This window comes from Podarcis cretensis (genome assembly GCF_951804945.1).
Source record: "Podarcis cretensis genome assembly, chromosome: 14".
NCBI classification, from domain to species: domain Eukaryota; kingdom Metazoa; phylum Chordata; class Lepidosauria; order Squamata; family Lacertidae; genus Podarcis; species Podarcis cretensis.
Window position 1 is genome coordinate 19,397,502 of NC_137183.1, and position 25,056 is coordinate 19,422,557.

General features: G+C 46.2%; 1 protein-coding gene and 1 long non-coding RNA gene across 2 annotated transcripts in view; both read right to left on the reverse strand.

The window, feature by feature from the left end:
• Window positions 1–1,964, reverse strand: part of LOC307203506 (uncharacterized protein) — a 57,009-nt gene extending 55,045 nt beyond the window's left edge. Inside the window, exon 1 of the mRNA XM_079954408.1 lies at window positions 934–1,964. Coding sequence (XP_079810534.1) covers window positions 1,124–1,804 — 681 coding nt within the window. The 5' untranslated portion in view covers window positions 1,805–1,964 and the 3' untranslated portion in view covers window positions 934–1,123. The remainder of the gene's footprint in view (window positions 1–933) is intronic.
• Window positions 1–21,491, reverse strand: part of LOC307203547 — a 117,502-nt gene extending 96,011 nt beyond the window's left edge. Inside the window, exon 1 of the long non-coding RNA XR_013833279.1 lies at window positions 21,430–21,491. This is a non-coding gene — a long non-coding RNA (uncharacterized lncRNA). The remainder of the gene's footprint in view (window positions 1–21,429) is intronic.
• Window positions 21,492–25,056: the final 3,565 nt, after the last annotated feature.

Consider the following 25,056-nt stretch of genomic DNA (forward strand, 5'->3'; position numbering starts at 1 on the left):
CGGAAGGTTGTTTGTTATCGTATGCTCCATATTTCAAAACTACACTATTTAGCTGTAAGGGAACCTAATGCCCCGTAAACATGAAATCTAGAAACTTATTCAGGTGCACATGTTTTATGGAGATTATGGGGCATCGTAGTGATGCGTGTTGGGTGAAAGGGGGGTCGCTTTTATCATTTCTAAGCGGTACACATTGAACAAATGTAGAATTGATGTCTGAGTCTTTCTCCTCTGAAGGAGTAGACCCAGACGAGGCTGGCACCCGTTTCTAATCCACCTGCAAGCACGAAACTCCTTAGAGGGAATGCTTGGACAGATTAGGAGACCCCTTTGGCGCTCCCAAATATCTCTGCCCGCACCTTGACCTTTAACAAAACTCCAAATGATTTTCTTTTACTTTAGCGCTAGTTCGGTAAAACATTCCAGGCCAAGAACTCTGTGTTAATTCGCAAGCTTGCACGCTATGTGCCACCAAGGAATGTCGAGTAAAGCAATGTCAATTCTCGCGAACAGCGCGAGCCTAACCATGCCTACTCAGAAGTAAGTCCTGTTGAATTCAGTGGGCCTTACTCTCGGGTATGGAACGTTAGGATTGCAGCCTCAGAGACGGAATTGTGAAAGAGACCCTTCAATCTTTAACATTCTGGGAAGCAGAGAGAATGTTATTTAGCAGTAAGTAGCAAGTGACTTATTTCGCTTTTTGATCATGATGATAATCAAAAAGGTTTACAAACCCAATAAAGCAACAACGGGGGGAAACCTATCAAAACAACAAATCTAAAAGGACAAGCAAGGTTAGTAAAACATACACACACGCAAAGAAGACGTCAGAAAATGCCTCCTGTTATTATATTTACTTCCAAAGGGCTCAAGACAGCGTCCTCCTTACAGCAACCTTGAAAGTAGGGTTAATTTCAGAGGTAATGATTACACTGGGCAACAATTTTTTACTTTTTGAATGTTGTCTAGATTTCTACAACTGATTTAGGGTATTTTTGCACTGCTGAATCAGGAAATGGCATCCGTTTCTCTCCATCAGGTCAGGTTTACTGTAAACTGAATGGTGGGCATTAATAAAGGTAAGTACACGTAAATTGCATGTTGCTTCACCATTTTTCAAACTTCAGGGCTTGAACTTCTGTTTCTTGGAACTCTTGGAATGCTCAGTGGCAGGGAGGTCTCTCTTCAGAGTCCAACAGTAGTCAGCCATCATGACTGCGTCCCAGCGACCCTGATACCTGGTCTCCATCTCTTTCATGTCCTGATGGAATCTCTCCCCCTGCTCATCACTCATTGAACCCAGGTTCTCGGGAAACCGGTCTATATGTGAAAATAGGTAGTGCATCTTGACGCTCATGTTGCAGCCCAGGTTTCTGAAAGCAGTCAGCATGTTGTTGACAAGTTCTGCGTAGTTTCTGGCCTTATTGTTGCCAAGAAAGTTCTTCACTACCAGAACAAATGCCTTCCATGCTTCCAGTTCCACTTCGTTCATTGACTTTCCGAACTCTGGATCTCTGATGAGCTGACAGATCTGAGGACCGTCAAAGATGCCAGCTTTCAACTTCTCCATGGTCAATCCTGGAAAAGCCTGGCACAAGTAAGTGAAGCAGTCACCATCCTTTTCCAGAGCCTTGGTGAACTGCTTGATTAAGCCGAGCTTGATGTGCAGCGGTGGGAAGAGTATTCTGTCTCTGTCCACCAGAGGGTCGTTGATGACGTTCCTTTCTTTGCAAGGCACCAATTCCTCCCGCACAGGCCAGTCCTTCTTCGTGTAATGCTGAGCACGGTCCCTACTATCCCACATGCACAGAAAACATGGGTACTTGGTGAAGCCAGACTGTTGTCCCAACAAAAGTTCACCATCTTCAGGTCAACACAAATAAACCACTTATGCTGATCATAACCAATTTTCTCCAGCACATACTTCACCTCTTCATAGTTCTCCTTCAGTGTACTCGAGTGAGCCAGGGGTATAGAGGTAAACTGGTTGCCATTGTGTAGCAGAACACATTTCAGTGATCACTTGCTGCTGTCAATGAACAGTCTCCAATCTTTGGGTTTGTACTGTGGCACTCCAAGCTTGAGCAGAAGCTGCACAATATCTGCACAGTACACCAAGTCCTTCTCTTCCGAGAAAAAACGGAGGTACTCTTGATGCCTGTTGCGGAAGAAGATGATGCGAGCACTGTCAGAGAGGAGGTTTTTTTCCTTCAATCTGGATGCCAACAGTTCGGCAGAGTCCTTTGAGAAGCTGAAATCGTGAACTAGATCATTCAACTCCTTTTGGGAAAATGGATGTGGAGCATCATCTTCAAGAACCACTTCTTCTTCTTCATGTCCTTCAACACTGGAGGCATCTTTGTCACTAATGTCAGGAAGTTCTCTGAAGATAGGCACTGGAATTTCATCACAATGAGCTACAGGACGACGTGCTGATTGAAGATCAGGATACTTCGTGGGGTGGCTGCCCCATTAACTTAGTTTTGATCCCCCAACTTTATGCTTTGCCGTACCAATTTATGGAAGATTTTGAGGTTTTATGACTTCAAACTGATCCTTTTTCGACATAATCACCCAGAACTATCGGACCTGAATACTTCTTGTCATTAAAATAATCATTTCCAATCAAAACAATTATTCGACATGGCATTTTACCCCCACCAACTTCTTCTAAAATGCTCCACACAAGCGTACATGTGAACAAAAACATAAAAAAACGACATGTGGCCATAGCTCAAAAACTTGACCTGATTGAGCAAAACCAATGTGATTTTTGGATTCAGTGCATCAGATTCATCCTAAATCAACTGAAAAAACGCAGACAACAAATTTGTTGTTGACCAGTGTTATCCAAAGCTCGGAATTTGAACTCGGGGCACCCCATTCCTAGGCCGATGCTCTAACCACCACAATACATTTGCTGCCCGTATGAGGTAGTGTTTTCTCTTCCCTTCGTGACAAGCTGACTTTACTGCGTGCAAAACCCACAAATCTCTTTCTATGCAACTATGAAAGGAGATGCCAGAACGCAAATGAACGACAACCCACCCCGTTTTGTGCCTGTGTAAACGTACGTGCAGAGGCATTTGAAGGATACCTCTACCCCACATCAAAGGTTCAAAATTGAATTGGGGGCTGGGTTCGAGTTACCTCTGCACGAGGGGCCCCGCCTCTTTAATAGCTGCATTGAAGATGGAGTGTTTAGTAGGTGGTGGAGATGGGTGCAGAACATAGGAGCCAACTCCTAGGGGCCGAGGGGTCTTTGTTCCCCACAATAAAATATTTGAGGGGGTCGTCGCTCCCCCAAAATTGATGGGCATTGCCATTCAAATAGTGTGTGTGCACTGTGTCGTGTGATTAATTATAGGGGTGGGTCTTAGTTACTTGGGCCCCTCCAATATTACATTCACGTTGGCACCCCTGGTGGGGAATAAAATGGGTCTATGTCAAAAACGTAGACAGCATCTTAAAAAGCAGAGACATCACCTTGCCAACAAAGGTCCGTATAGTTAAAGCTATGGTTTTCCCAGTAGTGATGTATGGAAGTGAGAGCTGGACCATAAAGAAGGCTGATCGCCGAAGAATTGATGCTTTTGAATTATGGTGCTGGAGGAGACTCTTGAGAGTCCAATGGACTGCAAGAAGATCAAACCTATCCATTCTGAAGGAAATCAGCCCTGAGTGCTCACTGGAAGGACAGATCCTGAAGCTGAGACTCCAATATTTTGGCCACCTCATGAGAAGAGAAGACTGCCTAGAAAAGACCCTGATGTTGGGAAAGATGGAGGGCACAAGGAGAAGGGGATGGCAGAGGACGAGATGGTTGGACAGTGTTCTCAAAGCTACCAGCATGAGTTTGACCAAACTACGGGAGGCCGTGGAAGACAGGAGTGTGTGGCGTGCTCTGGTCCACGACTAAACAACAACATGTAAACCCCGCCCCCTCCTCCATAATTATTAAATAAGCTTGAGAGCTGGTCTCCTTCAGCAATGGTTCTGAACAACGAGATGTGAGAAGGGCTGTAGGTCAGACGTAGAGCATCTGCCTCCCACGCAGAAGACCCCAGGTTCGAACCTCGATATTTCCAGTTAGGGCTGGAGGTGAGGCTCCCCTGCCTGAAGCGGCTGCCTGTTAGTGTAACCAATACTGAGTTTGATGGGCCCATGGCTCCAATTCCATGTAAGGCCGTTTCCCGTGTTCCTACCAGGAAGAAACCAGCAGAACACCCCCCCCCCCCGCCTTGTGGCAAACCACTTTCCTCCCGATCTACTCTACCTCGGAGGACTGGAGCAACGGGTTGAGATCCTTGAATTGCAAGGGGCTGGACTACACGACCCTCGGGGTCTCTTCCAACTCTCCAATTCTAAGATCCCATGGGGCGCCTCCCCGGGTTACAAATGTGCCGAAGGAGGTAAGAAAAAGAAGGCTGGCTCAGCAAACAACTGCCTCAGCAGCCTCCTCTCAGCTGACTCGCAAGACTTTTTCTTCACCTGCAGAGCCAGCTTGGTTTGGTCCTGTTTTATTTTTTCTTGGAGATGGATTACTTGAGAGGAGGGGGGACTGGGAGCTCTTATCCGGTTTCTTCCACTGCTTTCTGCCTTGATTGCTGGGCATAAGCCCCTACCACCTTGCTAATAATAATAATAATAATAATAATAATAATAATAATAATAGCATTCAGAATCTGTAGAGGACACATTCACACGGGCTTTGTATTCCCTGTTTGCATCTCTGTTTCTAATGGCCGGTGTTTGTGTGTTTTCGCTTCCTCTTCCTCCTTTCTTCCTTTCTTCCTTCCTTTCTTTCTTTCTTCCCTCCCTCCCTCCCTCCCTCCCTCCCTCCCTCCCTCCTTCCTTCCCTTCCCCTTTCCACCCACTGCTGCGCCGGCGACCACCCCCTCCCCTATCGGCCTCATGCTAATAGCATGCAAATTGTCTCATTTGCATGTTTCTCTCCGGCCCGGAGAACGGCGTGGAGCTGGCGAAGGTAATATATTTCCTAACGTGGGCGCCCAGTCAGGAGAAGGTGGCTCCCCTCCCCCCACTTTCCCTGCCTGCCTCCCTCCCCTACCCCCTCCCCCTTTAGAAGCGGCTGGGAAAGAATTAACTCCTTCTTGGAAATTGGGGGGGGGGGGCAGGGAGAGAAGGCAAGCAGATCTTTGCCGTACGCGCCGTCTAATTGGCCTGCAACACAGCCTCCGCCTGGCATTGCTGGAAGAGGCACCTGCCACAAAATGGCTGCCCGCGAGCGTTTGGGGGGGGGGAAGGGTTTTTTTGGTCTGGCTCTTGCTTTCTTCTCTCTCCCCCCCCCCCCCCCCATTCTCAGTCTCCTCCTTTGCTGGTTGGCAGGTGATCAAGACGAAGATGGGCATGGGTAAGATCCCATTAGCGAAGGTGCTTCCTCCTTCCCCCAAACCTGAGAGAATAGAAGGGCTCCCTGTGGCTTCCCTAGAGAGTAGATCGCAGGAGCTGATCTCTGAAGATGCAGGCTGGACGCGAAGGAGGGGAGATCCTACCCACGTATTTTGAAAATATTAGGGTAACTGTGCGGGAGCTGGCCTGACGGGCGCGCGCGCGCGCGCAGATGCAGTCCCTGTTTACTCGGAGTAGACCCACTGGCATGAATGGACCTGAGCTGGCAGGGGAAAGGGCCTCGCTCTGCTTTGTGTGCGGAAGGTCCCGGGTTCATCCTTGGCATCACCAGATGGGAGAAACCCTTGCCTGAAATCATGGAAAGCAGCTGCCGGTCAGTGTGGGCAATATTGAGCGAGATGCACCTTCGTCTGACCGGTATAATACAGCTTCTTTGTTGATCGTTTATTCACTGCTTTTATATCCCACCTTTTTCTGCAGGGAGCTCAAGGCTGCCGTACATGGTTCTCCCCTTCCCCACAACAGCCCTGTGAGGTAGGGCAAGCAAAGGAGCAATGACTAGCTCCGTGAGCTTCATGGCGGAGTGGGGATTTGAACCCTGATCTCCCAGGTCCTAGTCCGACACCCTAACAGCCACATCACACACGCCTTTTCAATGGGTCTTCTCTGAGTAACGTTGCCCAAAGTTTCAAAACAAACACAAGCAGCGCTTACCCACCCAGCAGCGCGTTCCTAGACGCCTTCCCTCCTCAAAAGAAAAGCCATGTCTAGTTCAGTGGGGTTTATTGTCAGGTAAGCAGAGATAAGGTCGCAGCCTCAAACGTCCAAAGGACCAGGGCTTCTAGACAGATTGATCTCCACTACAACACAGTGCAATACGTTGCAGACGAGTGGATGGGAGATCTGGAGAGGAGAAGGTAAGATATACACCCCAGTCTGCTGGAAACCCGACAATACCGATTTTCTGTTTCACTACACGGCGGTGAAACCACGGCCGAGCATCTCTTCCGCCTGAAGAAGGTCCCTGGTATATCTCCCTAATGAGCACAGCAGAGGGAGAGAGTAGGTCTTGCTCAGTTGTTGTTGTTTAGTCGTTTAGTCGTGTCCGACTCTTCGTGACCCCATGGACCAGAGCACGCCAGGCACTTCTGTCTTCCACTGCCTCCCGCAGTTTGGTCAAACTCATGCTGGTAGCTTTGAGAACACTGTCCAACCATCTCGTCCTCTGTCGTTCCCTACTCCTTATGCCATCAATCTTTCCCAACATCAGGGTCTTTCCCAAGGAGTCTTCTCTTCTCATGAGGTGGCCAAAGTATTGGAGCCTCAGCTTCAGGATCTGTCCTTCCAGTGAGCACCCAGGGCTGATTTCCTTAAGAATGGATAGGTTTGATCTTCTTACAGTCCATGGCACTCTCAAGTGTCTCCTCCAGCACCGCCTTTAAAGTTAGATGAGGCGGATCATATCCATTTGAAGGTAAGAGGAGCAATGTGTACAGAAGAAATTCCTCTTCTCCCTCTCACACCTTCTATCGCATCAATAGCGCACCCGCGCACATGCGCAAAGGGATTCACTGTGGCTACCCTAACTCATAGAGTACCAAACCTATTGCTTTATAGGCAGACACATACACACAGCTGGTCACAGACTAGATCAGGGCTGGGCAGACTGAGTCTTGTGGGATCTACTTTGTTTTTTGCTTTCCTCTAGGAACTCCCAGGTCCACCAGATGCAAAAAGCGGCAGCGGGGAGCCATAATACTCAATAATATACTGTGCCAAGAGCCATACACTGTGTCTCTAAATTGGCATCTGAGTTATAAGGCATCAGATATTCCAACACAAACCTGAACAAAGATGAAAGGGAACCAATTAATACTCCTATTTTGCAGATGAATCATGTCAGGCTAAGGTAGTGATCAGCTGAAGGTCAACCATTATTATTATTATTATTATTAGTAGTAGTAGTAGTAGTAGTAGTAGTATTCTGCCTTTCCTACAAGAACTCCAGGTGGCATACATAGTTCTCCTCACACTTCATCTTTATAACAACCCTGTGAGGTTGGTTAGGCTGAACGAAAGTGACTGGCCCAAGGCTGCTTCATGGCTCCATGGGAATTTGAACCCAGGTCCTTAGCTCAAGACTCTACCCCACACTGGCTCTATTCACTGTTATTTGAGACTCTAGACATCCTGGCCAACCTATTGCAAATCGCTATTGTCCTCTGCTGAACTAGATACATCCACAAACACTTCAGAGGGAATCTGCCTCCGGAGTGTTCAGCGTCTCCATGTCAGTCTTTCTGTATGTATGCATCTGTGTGTTCCATGTTGTGCACGTGATATGCATACCCGGTGCTGCCTGTTACACTCCTGCCCATGCCAGCTGTGGAGTGGGCTCTTTCGGCCATGCTCACTCTGAAGCGGTTGGAAGGGAGAGACAAAAAGATCAATCTCCTCTGTTCACTAAAGATCCCTGGTGCAGAGGCTAAAGATCCATCTGTAGAACAGCATTCTGGCCCGTCAAATGCTTTTGGAAAATCACAAGCATGAAAACAGATACTCTATCTCATTTGGGTACCAAGGCTCTATGTTCAATCAGACATGGCCCATAGCCATTGATAGCTCTGTGTTTGGTGAATTTGTCCAATCTCTTAAAATCAAACAGAAACTTCCAAGCTAAGCCATTCTCTTTCCCTTCCATAACCCACGGTTTGAATGAAGAAGTACCACTGCATATATATATATATATATATATATATATACACTCCAAGTCCACGGTCACTCTAGATCAGTGATAACCCTCTATGAAAGAATATGGACCCCTGTGCTCCACTGAGACAAGCACCACAACTTTATTTCCAGAGGTGGACTTTTGTGTAAGGAGGGAATCTGAACTGTTTTTCAAATTGTTGTGTTGGGAGGGGGTGTCATATCATAGGAGCCAACGCTGCAAAATTCTAAAACATTTCAGAAACTCTCTCTGTGCGTACGAAGTGTCCGATATTTTTTCCCCTTTTTTGATTCGGTTTTGGTGAGCCATTAAACTAAATGAAAGTATTAACTGCCAGTACCAGCGTGGCATATTCAGTACTTTTTACACCTTTTCTAAAACCTCTAACTGCACGGGATCCAATCATTAGGATGATGGAAAACACGATCAAGTTAGAATGTGGATTTCCATCTTCCATGTACCTTTCTTGAGAATCCAGTCGGATAATCCCTCTTTCCTCTGACACAGACACATTTTCCTCTCCATAACAACCCTTTGCAGGTCTACTCAGACCCAAGTGTCATTGTTTTCAGTAACGCTTACTCCTAGATGTGTATAGGATTGCAACCTAAGAGTGTCACTACACCCGGCCGGTGACACAGAAAGGGACGAGGGATGATATTCAGTGCTAGTCATACTCGGATCAGACACCTTCTCGCTCAAGTCCATTAATTCCAATGGAGATCAGCAGCTGCTGCAACGCAGACATAGGCGCACGTAGACACTTTCACATTTATATTCAATCGCAATTATGCCACACACTTGATTCTATAAGCGAGTCTCTTCTAAGGCCTAGTTCAAAACTTTCCCACGACAAACGTGAACTTAGGGGGAACAGCTGGTGGCAGACAGACAGCCTGCGGATTGGCAGCTCTGCGGAGTTTGGCTTTTAACAAACCATCGTTCCTTTTGCTTGAAACGCCGTTAGGATTCTCCGTCCGTCCGTGCTGCTGTTTGGAATGCAAAGCGCGTCTTGATCTAACCCAACGCCGGTTGTTCTAAATCTAACTTCACCGCGGGAGATCTAGGAGTCGCACGTGTGCATGCTTTAGTTTCACTCCTCGAGTCTAGCGGATAAACGATCCGGTCGTGGGTATACTGTCCATCACAGCGCAGACGCTAGAGTGGAACATTGGAACAGTGTTGGGATTCGGATTTTTAAAATCTATTTTAAAAGAAATCCTTTCTTCCCAACCTTCGTAATCAATCAAGTGAAAGGCTTCAGACGCATCAGCGTAGGAGTCAACGCCTAGGGGCTCCGGCCCCCCAATAAAATATTTGAGTCCCCCCCCAAAAAAAGTCGATGGGCAGGGCGTTGCCATTCAAATAGTGTATGTGCACCACGTCATGTGATCGATTGTGCGGGGCTTACCTGCCACCCCCACCCCCAATATTTTATTAAAGTTGGCACACCTGCGCATCAATGTCTACCCAACTTTACTATCCTCTGACTTAAGACACTACCATCTTCAAAACCAAAGAAAACAAACTGTGATGGTTAGATTGTTTGAGCATAGAGTCCCAGTCTGCCTTTACAAGAGGAGTATAAAATCACTGTGTCAGGGAAATTCTTAAGGACAGAAACGCGCCAGAAGAGCCCCGCAGAATAATCAGATCCAAAGTCCACCTAAGTCTAGCCTCCTGCTCGCAACAGCAGTCCGTTGCCATGAAGGCAATAGTGCTCCCCCGGTTGGCCTCTAGCATCTGATACAGTGCCTCCGACAATGGAAGCTCCATTTAGCGCTCCTGCAAAAACAAGAAGACCTTTCAGAATCAGAGCTGGAAGTGTTCCCTCAAAGATCCTCTTCTAGTTCGACCTTCTGCCCATGCGCGAAATCCCTTACCGGCGACAGACCTTTCTAACGTCATAAGAAGCCGGACTTCAAGTCAGGGACCATCCACACTTCTTGTGGCAGGCAGTTCCACTGCCTATCATTTTTTTTACTTGCTTGCTTACTTACTTATACATTCATTCATACATACAGACACACACACACACACACACACACACACACTACAGCGGACTTCAATGATTTCAGTTAAAACCAAAGAGCAATAAAACCGATTTAAATAAATAAATAAAAACAGCCAAATCAGTAACAAGATGAACAGTTATCAAAATCCTGCCAAGCCAATTCGCCTTCCACAAAGGCCTGCCTGGAATACGTGAGTTGGCAGTCGGCACATTGAGTGCAGTGACCTAATTATTGGGGCGGGGAATAGTGGGGCTGGCCCCTTAAGGAAATGCAAAAGCCTTTCCTGACTATAAACCAACTTTTTACCCTTTAGCAATCGTAAATACAGTAACTTTGGAGAGGGGGCGGGCAACAAAAGGTAAGGCAGGCGAACTCTTCCTCTCCCGCCCCCGTCATTCGAGGATTTCTTGTGTGAACAAGTCAATCCCTTTCTCTGCCCTGGTTCTCCTGAAAGTCAGTTTCATTAGCTTGACAACCCCTCCTCGGTTACAGACGAAGAAAAATCCTCTCTCCCCTCTCTTCAGACCCCATTCCGTATCCCCTCCCGCTTTTCTGTTATAAATTTAAAAAGCAAGAAATATTTGAGTCCGCCAAGAAGATTTTCCAAGAAAGCTCTTTGTCTTTCTTCTACCACTTGCACCAAGAATTTACTGGGAGTCATTTATAATTCCTTCTGAAAGGAATTGGGGATCTCCCTGTGCCTCAGTATTTCCAGTCTCTGGAGGGAATCAATTAAATGTGCGCCCAAATGGAATTAATTTGGGATTTGAGTTCTAGGGGTTCATATAAAGTCAATGGGGATCGGATTAAAATTTTTAAAAAATATCGTGGAATTTCGTTTCAACTGGATTTGGATTTGGGCTACCCATTTACACGATATAATCTCCCTTTGAGATTTGGACTTCTTTAAATGATCACTCTAGTCTAGCCGTTTGCTCGCAGAAAATCCAGATTGTAACGCACAGAGGAATAATAGTTTCATTTTTAAGGGAAATTGTGAGCAGGACATCCCACCAGAACAAGGGCGATACCACCGTTTAGCATTTCATCATGGTGTTCCAAATATATCGGTGTAGATGATGATGATGATTAAATTATAATCGTAAACTTACACCGATATACAGCTACAAGGTCCATTTGACTTTAATTGCACTAAATTAGCAAAATAAACCCGCGCAGGTCCCTGCCGTCTAGGAGTTTACAATCTGTAGCCAAAGTTCTGCACGTTTACGCGTCAAAGGGTTTGGTGCACCCTAAACACACGTGCTTTCGCTGCATTCCGTGAGACCTACCTCCGAGTAGCTAGCGCAGCAGCAGTCCCAGGATCGGGTTAACGTGGGTCCCATTTAAATAAATGGAGCTGACCATGGTCGTAGCCAGAATTTTTGTTGGGGTGGGGGGGGGGGCTGACCTCACCATTGGCTACTCTCATGGAGCTGACCTCTGCCTGGGTTACACGAGACAGCCGGGAGGGGAACGAGAAGGAAGCGAAGGAAGATAACAGAGAGAAGCGAGGATCATAAGGGACTAAAAACCACGAGAATAGCCAGGATTTTTGTTACGGGGCCCAGCCTTTTGTTAGTGGGGCGCAGAACCTCAGTTTGCTATGTTGATTTATTGATTTAGGGGGGCAGCGCTCCTCACTGCCCTCCGCCCCTTGGCTACGTCCATGCTAGAAGCTGCAACGATTCTGGTTTTCCCCCTCACTGGGACTGGTCGTCTTAGAATGAAGTCTTAATCTACACAAGAAAGGCCTCTCTCGCCCCTTCCCGAACACCTGGAAGTATTGCAAAATATGCATTTTCTGCATGCCACGAGACCGCCTTGAGTGCAAACCTCTCGGGTGCAGGATGACTGTGCTGTTTATTAGAACCCCACCCTTGAAGGTGGAAACGCTCGCTTATTATCTCAACCCTACTGGGTCAATTCGGTGTGAACATTCTCTCCCATCTGCACTGCAAACGGGGGTGCGCCTTTATTCGTGTACATGCGGTATGAGTTTATAATAGAACGTCTCTAAATATGTGTGTGCATATCTAATCACGGTTACGGTATGCTCACATCTTTGGGACTGGTTGTAGATAAGCACACATTCCTTCCTTATAGGAAGTAGTACCAGCACAAAGAGTTGCTTTACTTTTGAAAGTAGAGGTAGGTAGTAAATATTTGACATTTAATACTCGCTTTTCCTTAAGTTCTAGGAATGGTGGTCTTTGAAAAGACACGGGCATTTCTTAATTTTATTTGTTACATTTGTATCTCTCCTTTCCTCCAAGGAGCTCAAGGTGGCATAAATGGCTCTCCCCCACCCCATTTTATCCTCTCCACAGTCCTGCAGGGTAGGTTAAACTGAGAGGCAGTGATTGGCTCAAGGACACCCAGTGAGCTTCATGGCTGTGTGGAGGAATGGAACCCTGGACTCCCAGGTCCCAGTCCAACACTCTAGTCACCATAAGTAGCCAGAAATACATTCCAGCCCCAAACGGTTTTTAAAAGGTGAAGGGACCCCTGACCGTTAAGTCCAGTCACAGATGACTCTGGGGTTGTGGCGCTCATCTCGCTTTACTGGCCGAGGGAGCCAGCGCACAGCTTCCAGGTCATGTGGCCAGCATGACTAAGCCGCTTCTGGCAAACCAGAGCAGCGCACAGAAACACCGTTTACCTTCCCGCCGGAGTGGTACCTATTTATCTACTTGCACTTTGACGTGCTTTTGAACTGCTAGGTTGGCAGGAGCAGGGACTGAGCAATGGGAGCTCACCCCATTGCAGGGATTCGAATCGCTGACCTTCTGGTTGGCAAGCCCTAGGCTCTGTGGTTTAGACCACAACACCACAAGCATTTTTACTGGGTTGCAAATAGATGTCAACGGACCTTAAAAGCTGATGTATATCAGCCTTAAGCAGAATGAGATAGTTACATTCTGGATTGCACCATTTAAGACAGTAGGTGGGTAGGGTGTTCTACTTCCCATATACAGTGGTAGCTTGGTACTCAAATGGCTTGGCTCCTGAACGCCACAAACCTGGAATAAGTGTTCCAGTTTGCGAATGTTTTTTGGAAGCCAAACATCCAATGCGGCTTCTGATTGAGTGCAAGAAGCTCCTGCAGCTAATGGAAAGCCACACCTTGGTTTCTGAATGGTTTCAGGAGTTGAAAGGACTCCAGGAATGGATTAAGTTTGAGGTACCACTGTATAATAATAAACACCTCACATCTAGTAAAGTAGCATATAACCCTTGCCTTTTCCTTTCTGAAATATACACCACCTTTCAACAAAAACACAGAAAGCAGACTACACAAAAATGAAACAGGACAAAGGAAAATAAAAGTACTACCTAAACAAACAAAGCAAGATGCAACTTACAGGCAAATGAACAAGCAACTCCCAGTAGCAGTTAAAACAAAGGAGAAGGAGCTTGAAAAGCAGACCATGCAGTAGAAGACTGTAGCTGTAGCCACTACTCAGAGTATGAACATTGAAATAGATGGAGGGGACTAACTTGCCAAAATTTGCAGTCAAAATGACAATTATGTTTGCTAAATAAACATATGAAGGCTCACAGAGTTCCTGCATTCCTAGAGAAGACAGGTTTGTGTGATGTCACATTCCCTACTTCCTGTGGCGGGAAATACGACAAAGAATCTTGATCTTCTCTTCTTCCTCCTTGTCTCAGTCTCGCTCTTCCTTTCAAGCCAGCAGTGTAAGCCTGGGCTCTACTCAGAGCCCATACTCCATTTTGGAAACTAACTTTGTATTTTGTAGCTAAGAAGTATTTTTACCTGCCTAATACTTTGATATATTTGCTACCTGCATTGAAATGTCAGTAAACTTTTTTGTTTTTACTAAAACACGTGGTTCATTCTTAACAATGGGGACAAAGAGGGGAAAGGTCAGCAGGCCACAAAGAAACAGGGAGAAAAGGTGGAATTGCCTAATTCCCGCAAAAGGGCCTAACTGTTTTTACTCTGCTGACAGGCCTTCATAGCCTGTTTACCTTCATGTTTCTTCCACAAACATAGGATAGATTTAAATTTAAATTTACAGGTTGAATCCTCTGTCCATTTCCATCGTTTCAGGTGTTCAGACTGCTGCTGATGCATATACAATCAATAATAATAATTGCTGATGTTTGCCATGAACTTTGATGCCTATTTTGTGCCCATGTTTGGCCTATGACCAGGGCCACTGTCTTGATCACTCCACCATAGTTACACTAATGTTTATTCCATTATCAGGAGAAAGATTTGGATGTAGGCATTGCTACATTATCCTGAAGATGTTTCAGCAGCTACCATCTCCTTGTATCACTGGAATTCCAAGAGCCTCAGAGCTTCCCTCACACTGAGTCTGCAGATGGTGTAGGTCTGCAATTTCCATCATGCCTAGCCAGTTTAGACAATGGTAAGGGATTATGGGAGATGTAGTCCAACAACATTTGGTGACTCAAGGTTGATGACCTCCTCTTGCTGATTTCAGGTCACTTTTAAAAAGAAAAGAAAAAGCCTTATTTCAGGAAAACCAGTTATTTGTGCCACTGCAACAAACATTGATGGGGCCTGTGTAGTTTGATAATATTAGTTTAGCCCAGGGGTAGGCAACCTAAGGCCCAGGGGCCGGGTGAGGCCCAATCGCCTTCTCAATCCGGCCCATGGATGGTCTGGGAATCAGCGTGTTTTTACATGAGTAGAATGTGTCCTTTTATTTAAAATGCATCCCTGGGATATTTGTGGGGCATAGGAATTCATTCATTCCCCCCCAAATATAGTCCGGCCCACCACATGGTCTGAGGGATGGTGGACCAGCTCAGGGCTGAAAAGGGTTGCTGACCCCTGGTTTAGCCTGAAGGAAGGTCAGTACAGGTAAAGGACAGTCTAGGAAGCCTGGAAGATTCCTAACTCTATCCACTCCTTTCCCATGCAGACACATCGGCCTGCAGTGCAAGCTGAGTTGCATCCTAACACAGCAGTCTTGAAGACTGGGGCAGGGGGAAGAAAATTGCTTAAGGGGGCAGGCTGACCCTCTGAAACTAGTGACTTAATAGATTATAGTGATTTAGATGATTTGGGAAAGCGGAGAAGGGATTTGCATTGATCAGAAGTTTATTGTTTGTAGATCAGCAAACTCGATTCTTCCAGGGTGCATTGCTTCACTGAGCTTCAGCTCTGCCTCCTGGCAACCCGATGCTTCAAAAGCCTTTGCTCAGCTAATTGGGGCAGTGGGTAAGGAGATAGATGGTACACGGAGTACAGTGTTTGCTTGAAAGATGTAGGATTGCAGTCTCATTTTGTTTATACACACATATGCACAGGGGCTGTGACAGTATAATATAATTTGCGTTTTGTGTGTGTGTGTGTGTGTGTGTGAGAGAGAGAGAGAGAGAGAGAGAGAGAGAGAGAGAGAGAATTGATGTATTTTTCTGTAGGTATTAATATTTCCCCTAGATTATTTCCTCCTCCTCCTCCTTCACTACCATCTCAGGTGGGTACACAAACAAAGGCTCACACCCTGTACATCATTTGACTAGGGCAGCCTCACATAATGACATCCTTCATGAGTAAATGAGTCATCCTGCGCCCATTAAATGGTACCATTTTGCCCTCGAAATTCCAAATGGCTGCCATATATATTCCAATTGCTGTATGTTTGTAGGTCAACTTGCAATGGATATCAGAACAAACACATTGTTACCCGATACTGCGCACTTCAGAAACCAGGTTTTCATGAAAACAAGCAAGCTATTGCACCTTGGTCTGCAATGTGGGATATTTACAATGCAGTCACACCAAGGATGCATGTTTGATAGATAGGCACTGTGATAGGAGCTGAAACTTACAGTTTTCCTGTAAATTTTTTAGAGACAACTCTGAGAGAGACTCTGCCCTGACAAGGAGAGGGTGTAGCCTTATTTAATCTCCTCATCTGGCTAGGCACTTCGGCTATGCTTTTTTGCATCTCTCACTCTTACTCTTCAACTCATCACCAAGCCGGAAATGTGAGAACAATCTGCATGTCTGAGTTCCATCACTCCATCTTGAGCTAGACTTAAGCATGTCTTTGTAACTAAATTACCATTTTAAACCATTTTGAACAAAGCTGATGTATCTGTTACAGTGGTGCATCGCAAGACGAAATTAATTCGTTCCGCGAGTTTTTTCATCTTGCAATTTTTTCATCTTGCGAAGCACGGACTTTGGAAAAGCTTCAAAAATCACCAAAGTCTTCAAAAACCTCAAAAAAGGCTACCACACCGCGTGCTATGAGTTGCTCCTCGAAGTGAATGCACGGTTTTAAGAAAAAGGAAACAAACTTGCAAGACAAAGGAAACAAACTTGCAAGACGTTTCCATCTTGCGAAGCAAGCCCATAGGGAAATCTGTCTTGCGAAGCAACTCAAAAAACGAAAAACTCTTTCGTTTTGCGAGTTTTTCGTCTTTCGAGGCATTCATCTTGCGAGGTACCACTGTATTCTGCAACAGAAACTCTGAGTGAATAAATTTTGCTTTTACCCTTTACAAGAGTGTTTGTGTGATTATTGTTTCAAGAGACAGAAAAGGGGGAAATACCATCAGAATCCAGCCTGCCTTCAAGCATCCTGGATTACTTTTTTAAAAAAGGCTAAAACTAGCCTACGTAAGCTTCCTTTTAAGGTGCAAAGGGATGCACTCTGCTGAACTGACAAATGGGAGGAAGGAAGTAAAATATCTATTAAATATATCATCTCCTATCATCTATACACATCCCTACATGAAACACCTTCAAAAAGCAGTGGACTAAAACATTTTGCTGCTTGAGATGATGGACAAGTTGGCAACACACACACCCAACCACCCATTTTGCCTAGCAGCAGTATTTGGTCCCCATATGCTGTTGGATGACAACTACCATGATCCCTGGCTATTGACTAAGCTGTCAGGTAGTGCTGGGGGTTGAAAGAGATTTATTTTGTGAAAAACATCTTCATGTATGCGACAACGGCGGTGAGAGTCCTAATAGCACAAGGATGGAAGACTGAGGAAACTCCGACGAAAGAAGTATGGCAAGAGAAACTGATGGACTATGCAGAATTGGCAAAATTGACACATAAACTACGGGACAAGGATAACTGTGACTTTAAAGATGAATGGGAACCTTTTACAAAGTACTTAAAGACACAACAAAGTGAATTGGACTCCTTGGCAGGTTTTGAATAAACAATCACAAACTTTTTATTGATAAGAAACAGCTAGACAAATTAAGGATCTATAGAAATTTGTAGCATGCAGAGAGTAGCATTCATAGAGAAACCAGAGATTGAAACTGAGGGAAGTCGGGGGTGGGGTGGGGTGGGGTTGTTTTATGGGAGGGAGGGGGGAAATGGGGGGGTTAAGGATGATATGTTTTCAGATAATATGTTTTGTTTAAAGTCTTAATAAAAATAATAATAAAAAGAAAGAGAGAGATTTATTTTGGCATATTTTTTTTAAGGTAAATTAGAGCCCCTGTGAATGGGAGTGTGTGAATCTGAACTCATCTCCATGTTTTATCCCTGTAGATCACACCATTAAAAATAAGGTTGGCATAACTCTAATACAGAGTGGTCCAACTTTTCATACCAAGTGGGCTGCAAGAGTACTTCAGCATGGAACTCATGGGCCACACACTGCCTGGTCACATGCACGGGGGGGGGGGGGCAAGCCCAAATTTGATGCTCCCCAGCCCTTGCACTACCTTCCCAAACCAAGGCGTTGAGCTTTGGGGAAGAAGACACAAGGCTCTGGCAAGATCCCAGTGTCCTCCTACTTCCTTCCCAAAGTTGAGAAAGTGCTAACTAGGCTTTGAGAAAGAGGCGGTAGTACTCTAGTACCCTGTCAGAGCCCTCAGACCTCCTTTCCAAAGCCCTGTGGGGGCTGTTGGGGCCATCAAAATAACCCCCAAGGACCACCCTGCTCTAATATGACAGGAGACCCTCCATTGTGAACTTTGGTGACCTTGAGAGAATCCTGATTCCAACCTTGCCTCCTGAAAGGCATATCCTGAGTTCAGCCACACCTCACCTAAAGGTTAAAGGTAAAGGGACCCCTGACCATTAGGTCCAGTCATGACCGACTCTGGAGTTGTGGCGCTCATCTCGCTGGCATACAGCTTCCGGGTCATGTGGCCAGCATGACTAAGCTGCTTCTGGCAAACCAGAGCAGTGCATGGAAACGCCGTTTACCTTCCCGCTGGAGTGGTACCTATTCATCTACTTGCACTTTTATGTGCTTTCAAACTGCTAGGTTAGCAGGAGCAGGGACCGAGCAATGGGAGCTCACCCCCTCGCAGGGATTCGAACCAGCGACCTGCTGATCAGCAAGTCCTAGGCTCTGTGGTTTAAGCTACAGTGCCACCTGCATCCCTAAAGGTCACCTAAAGGTTTGCACATGCAAATTTTGTTGCTAGGTAAATCAGCTCCTCAATGGCAGCCATCCACACAATGGCAAGGTGATTTGAAGGCAAAGAGATGTCTAGGTTCACTATTACAAGTCTTACACTCTTTTGTTAAGCAAAACACACACACAGTGAGAAGCAAGCAGGATGGCCAGGTGAGAAATGGGCAGAAACTCGCGGGGGGGGGGGGGGGAGAGAGATTGAAATTGCTCATTTCAAAGCCCCTCCCTTCCCTACTAGGAGGCATTTGCTAAGAATATTATTAAAACCCCAAACATTCCAGTAGCTGCTTGTCTAGCTCCAAGAGGACACATAGCCAGCACTCCTCAGGACTCAGCTTTCTGCCTCACTTGAAGGACCAGGTAGACTTTCCTTTCCCTCCCCCCTCCCCCTCCCCCTCTCCACTTCTAGCGTGGGTTTATGGCAACATTGTCATGCCTACATTTCTGTAGGGCAGAGCTCTCCAAACTTCTCATGTTGGTGACACGCTTTTGAGACATGCATCATTTCCCAACACAGCAATTCAGTTTTGCTAGCAAACAGGAGGTTAAACTAACCCCTCTCCTACCCTGGGAGGAGTGTGAGGAGCATTCGCCCCACACACCTACACTCTGCAGCTGATAGACTGATACGACATGCAATTTGGAAAGTTCTGCTGTAGGGTTCTTTTAATTAGCTGGGTAATCTTTCACTCTTCAGATCTAGATGTGTGTGTGTGTGTGTGTTGTAGGAGTTGCTGCCTATTTACTTTTATTTTATGTAATAAACCAAGCTTTCTTTATTTCTATGTGTGAAAGTTTCCTGAGAGCTGAGAGTTGAGGTAAAACACATACTCATAGAGAAGGCAAGCAAAAGATCCTAAAACTCTCAGCAGTGTGCATATGGACATACACGAGTGCTGGATGTGCGCATGTGAGTTCAGGTATACACTAGTAACAACCACAGCTTCTGGGAGGTTGGTGGATGAATGGGCAGTTCAGCTATAGAGGAAAACGTCATTGGATTATATTTCATTTTTGAAGTAAAGCAAAAAGATATATGGAATCACTGCATCCAGCCATCTTTGGAGTGAAGTCCATTTAGGCTGCAATCTTATACAGTGGTACCTCGGCTTAAGAACTTAATTCGTTCTGGAGGTCTGTCATAACCTGAAACGATTCTTAACCTGAAGCACCACTTTAGCTAATGGGGCCTCCTGCTGCTGCCGCTGCACCGCCGGAACCCAATTTCTGTTCTCATCCTGAAGCAAAGTTCTTAACCCGAGGTAATATTTCTGGGTTATCAGAGTCTGTAACCTGAAGAGTATGTATAACCTGAAGCATACGTAACCCAAGGTACCACTGTAGACACTAACCAGAGAGTAACTTCTGTTTGTGTCTACTCAGAAGAAAGTCCCCTTGCAATCAACTGGACTTTGTCCCAGACAAATGTGCAATATAGGATTGTATTTTTAAATTTTGGGTTGTTTTTTTAAAATATATAGGGTCCTGGTAGTGTTTTAATTTTTCAAATCAACCCCAAATCATCCAGTTCTGCAATATTACCTTTCTGTGCGCCAAAAGGCCTTTGTTAAATAAATTCACCTGAATTTACCTTTGCCTCATTCTGACTAAAAAATGCAGAGTTTTAAGGTCATGAAACCTAAGATGCAGTGCAACTGCAGCTAAATGCACACAGCTGACAATATCTGTGGCATAAATTGAACCAATAAATTGAGCAAGCAGTGAACACTGCAGGGGAAGCAGAATGCTTCTTGGGTATAGTTCTATTCCCATACAGAACATCTCTTGCTTGGAACGGAGAAAACGTAGTTATTGAAAGACTCCCTCTTCTAACTTTCAGTTATTCCTACAGTTCCTGGAAGCTGCATTTCACTGGCCATAGCTGGTCAGCACAACCAATTATGTCACATTTAAAAAATAAAATCGGGGGGAGATGGGAAACCCATGTCCCTGCAGATCTTGTTGGGACTATAACTCCAGTCACTGCCAAACCAGCTTTGCCAAAAATAAAGGATAATGGGATTTCTAGTCTAGCAATGTCTGGAGAGCCACAGCTTCCTCATCACTACAGAAGGAAGAAGATGGTAAGAGAAATTCCACCAGGTGACTTCTAACCTTCTTCCTCTTGCCATTCATATCTCCTGATTTCAAGCTTGGGAGGCATAGCTAGTTGGTTTCCCCCCCTCTCTTTCTGGTTCCGTTATATTTCTGGAGCCTACTGTCTCCAAGATAGAAAAGAGATAATCATATCTTATAACTGGCCTGCTGCTTTTAAGTGAGAGAAGAGGGCTGAGTGTGTGTGAAGTTATCCCCAAAAGAGGGGAAAGTTTTGAAAGTTTCCCCAATCAACAGGAGAAGATTTTAAGAAATAAAGAAACAAGACATTCCTATACAGACAGGTACACCCAGGTACATTTAGTTGAGCCCTCCACACATACCTCTTGTGCCCTAATGTATGCCACAAATGCACGCCTTCAGTTATTACAGCCTGACCTTCTCTTGACCTTCCTTTCACCCTTAAAGCAACAGGAGCCCACCCTCTCCCCACAACACCCAGGGCTGGGACAGTGAAACCGGGGGCCTCCTTCAAGCAGGAGAGCCTGATAGAGGGTAGGTTTGTTGTTTTAATGGCAGCAGTCCTCATTGTGTCCCAAAGACCATTCACAGACCAGAGCATCAACCTGCCTCTCCTGAGATGCTGCCCAGGGTCAAAAAAAATGACCCTCTTGAACAAAACAACTGCCTCAACCCAGCAAAACAGAGTGACTTTGGTATTTCAGCTTCAGTCTGCTGTCATATTGGGGAGATGAGGGCCTGTTAAAAGAGCAAAGCCTTCAAAGGGTAAAGGACAGTGAAATATTATTATTAAGAATAAGAATAATGGGATTTCCCCCTGCTTACCTGAATGCAATTTCTCCAGAGCTCTGTCTCGGATTAACCCCCAAACTGGTCTCTCTCTCTCTCTCTGGGGCTTTTTAAAAGGACAGATACTTGAACTCGTGCCTCGGAAAGCCCTTTTAAAAAATAATATTAAAAAAAAACTTGGAAAGGAAACTCTCTTTGGAACTCCGCCCCCGCCCCCGTCAAAACAGACACACATGGCCCACCTTCCTTCTTAAGGATTTTGGGCAAGAAGGAAGCCCGCCTCCGGCTATCTCTACTCTGCACAGCCTTCGAGTGTAGAGAGAGACGCTCGCGGGGCATATATACAGATATACATATATGTGAGGAAAGAGAAAAGGGGGTAATTGGAGTGCTTAGGGAACCAACAAACCGGAGCTGTGAAGTTTTTTGCAGACCAGGCAGCTAAACGGTGCCAAGTTAAAGAAAGCGGGGACGGGACGGGAGGGGAGGGGAACGGGGGAGGGTGTTGTTAGGGCTGGATAAAGAGCGATTGTCAGAAGAGGAACAAAAGACCCGGGTCTGGAAAGGAATGGAGAGCTCCGCGGCCAAGCGTCCGTCCCGTCGACTGAACTTGAACTTCGGAGTCGGGGACTTTGTCTGAGGCTGAGACAGCCTGAGAACTTTGTAGAGGGGCACCTTGGGGCGGCCTGTCTGGGTCTGGGAAGAGGGGTTTGAGAGGGGCTGCTGTTTTTTCCCCCTTAGTCCCCGAAGTTCCTGCGTGGAATGCAAAATCAGATTTGCTGGGGGGGCGCTTCTGTGGGGTGGGCAATGTCTGTTTTCCCAAAGCAACGTTAATTGAGGGAAGGGGCGCGCAAACTTTGCACCCATTTTGGGTGTGGGTGTGTGTGTGTGTGTGAAAGAGAGGGAGCGTGTCTTCCCCTTTAAAGCACAGTTAATTGAGGGGGTGCATAATTATTGTGCGACCCCAGACTTGATGCAATTAAACCCCTCCTTCTTTTATTCGCCCCCCCCCACTTCACAGATACAATCAAGCCAGCCTTTTCTCACCCAGCCGTTGCTCTAATAATTTATTCTTGCTTTCCTCGGGAGAACATTTCCCACACCTCACAAAATGTGGCTGAAAGCAAGAAATGGTACCTGGGAAATAAATCTTAGCGCAACGTCTTTGACACACTTTTATTGGGGACCCCACCACCCCACCCCCGCACTTGCATGCTCATCTTAAGAGATTGTCCCCAAAATTTTGAAATTTAAATTTTATGTCCTGTTGCAAAAGGAATGGGCTTTTTCTTTTTAATCAATACGTGCCTGCCTGTATGTTATTTTTGGAGTAAGGTGGGGAGATGCATTAGAAACCGTCACTCCGCTCCGAATAAAATGTGGCGCAATCGACTAGAGGCTCAGAGAGTCCGGATCAAGCGCTTGTCGCATCCTGTTAACACCCACAGCAGCTCTACTTCACAATTCTATTTTGGAAGGCTGACTTCACCTTACATTTCTTCTTCCCCGGATTGCAAAAAATTTAAAAGTCTGCCTGTTACAAAGTTGGGGAGGATTGGTCGCGTGAGTGGGGGGAGAGACCTAGAGAGAGAATCAAAATCTACGGCCCATGCACGTTTTACCAGCCAGGCAATCTAGTGAAGCTTACTCCCAAGTAGACGCCCTTAGCAGCCCAGTTTTGCAGCCGGATCCTAAGCATCCTTACTAAGAAAGAAGGCCCCACCCATTCAAGTGGAAGAGTGGGGGGGGGGTGTCTTCCTTCCAGGTAAGCGTGCCTTGGCACCTGTGCAACCTGAAACTTATTATGCATCATTTACACGGAAGTAAACCCTGCTGATTTCAGTGGGACTTCCTCCTGACGACGGTGTTTACGCAGGGGACGACTAACCGCTTCCTAGGAGCCAACTACTAGGGGCCGAAGTCCCTATGCCCCCCCCCCAAAAAAATGAGGGCCTCCCAAAAAGCTGATAGACATTGTCATTCAAATAGTGTATGCCCGCCATATCATGTGATTGATTATGCAGGGCAGAACTTACTGCCCCCCTAAAAAATATTTTATTCAAGTTGGCACTCCTGAACCATTTCCTCGGAAGCTGATCTCATTGTGGTCAGCGAGGTTTATTCCAAAGTAGGTGCGTTTTGTATCGCAGGGCATCACTATATTTTCAAAGCATCGATATGTGTGTGTGTGTGTGTGTGTGTGTGTGTGTGTGTGTGTGTGTGTTGGGAAGGGGTCTTTATTTAAAAGTCTTGCGGGGAGTAGACAGTCCAGTGATGCAGAAAACCCTCTTCTGGCCAACTTTTTCAGATTTGTTTTAAGATCTGGGAGGGGGAAAGAAGAAGGGCACTTAGAACAGCATCTTCCTCCGCTCCCCACCCCCTGAGCACAACATAACTGGCTTTTTTTGGGTGGGGGGAGCAGCCAGCTCTGGATTGCTCTGGGCTCCGCGCCCCTCCCTGTATTCCTCCAGAGGAGGGAGAGGGGCGCTGCTGAAGCGAAGGGAGGAGAAAGGGGTGGGTAGGGGGGTTAGCAGGAGCAGTTTCTCACACTTTCCCGTCCCAACCTGGATTCTCTGCACGTCCAAGTCTGTTCTCCCAGTGCCTTCTATTCAGCGTATAATTGAACGTTAATAGCAGCTGGGGATGAGGTCATTGGCGCCGTCTTTTCTCACACATTTTCCATGCAAATCCGTTCAACTCTAAACAAATTTGAATAAAACCCCCATTGTGTCGGCCCTCTATGGGCTTGCTTCTTCTTCTTCCTTTTAAATAAAGTTCCATGGGTCTCTCTCTCTCTCTCTCTCTCACCAGAAAGGGGGAGGGAGGCAAGGAAGACACAGCCAAACGCCTGAGCTTGGCAGGTTGTTTTCTCTTCCCCCTCCCTTAAAAAGAAGAAGAAATTATTGGAGGTGGGGGGGAGGGAGAGAGGAAGGCCAGTCTGGGGCAAGTCTGAAGCTGCATTGAAGGAAGAGGTGGGGAGGGGGATTTTGCTATAAATAGTGGGAAAGACCTAAATAGTTGGTGTGATGGCCCTCGAGGGGGGTGATGGAAAAGGTGGCCAGGACTCCCTGAGGCTCCAGGAATGGGATTTGTTTGGTGCAGGGAGCCCAGATTACCAAACAGGCAGAGTAGGCATTGGCCTACGGGCCCCACACCTCGACAACAAACCAAAATAATATTGATTTGTTTTGTTTTGTGTAATAGAATTGGTTTGTTAAAATTGTTGGTTGGTAAAATAAAAACCGTGTTAGGAGTGAGGCCCCCCTGAGATTTCGACTGCCTAGGGGCCCTAGTAAAGGTAAAGGGACCTCTGACCATTAGGTCCAGTCGTGGCCGACTCGGGTTGCAGTGCTCATCTCGCTTTATTGGCCGAGGGAGCCGGCATACATCTTCCGGGTCATGTGGCCAGCATGACTAAGCCGCTTCTGGCGAACCAGGGCAGCACACGGAAATGCCTTTTACCTTCCTGCCAGAGTGGTATCTATTTATCTACTTGCACTTTGACGTGCTTTTGAACTGCTAGGTTGGCAGGAGCAGGGACCGAGCAATGGGAGCTCACCCTGTCGTGGTGAACCAGAGCCGCGCACGGAAACGTCGTTTACCTTCCCGCTGGAGCGGTCCCTATTTATTTCGAACTGCTAGGTTGGGAGGAGCAGGGACTGA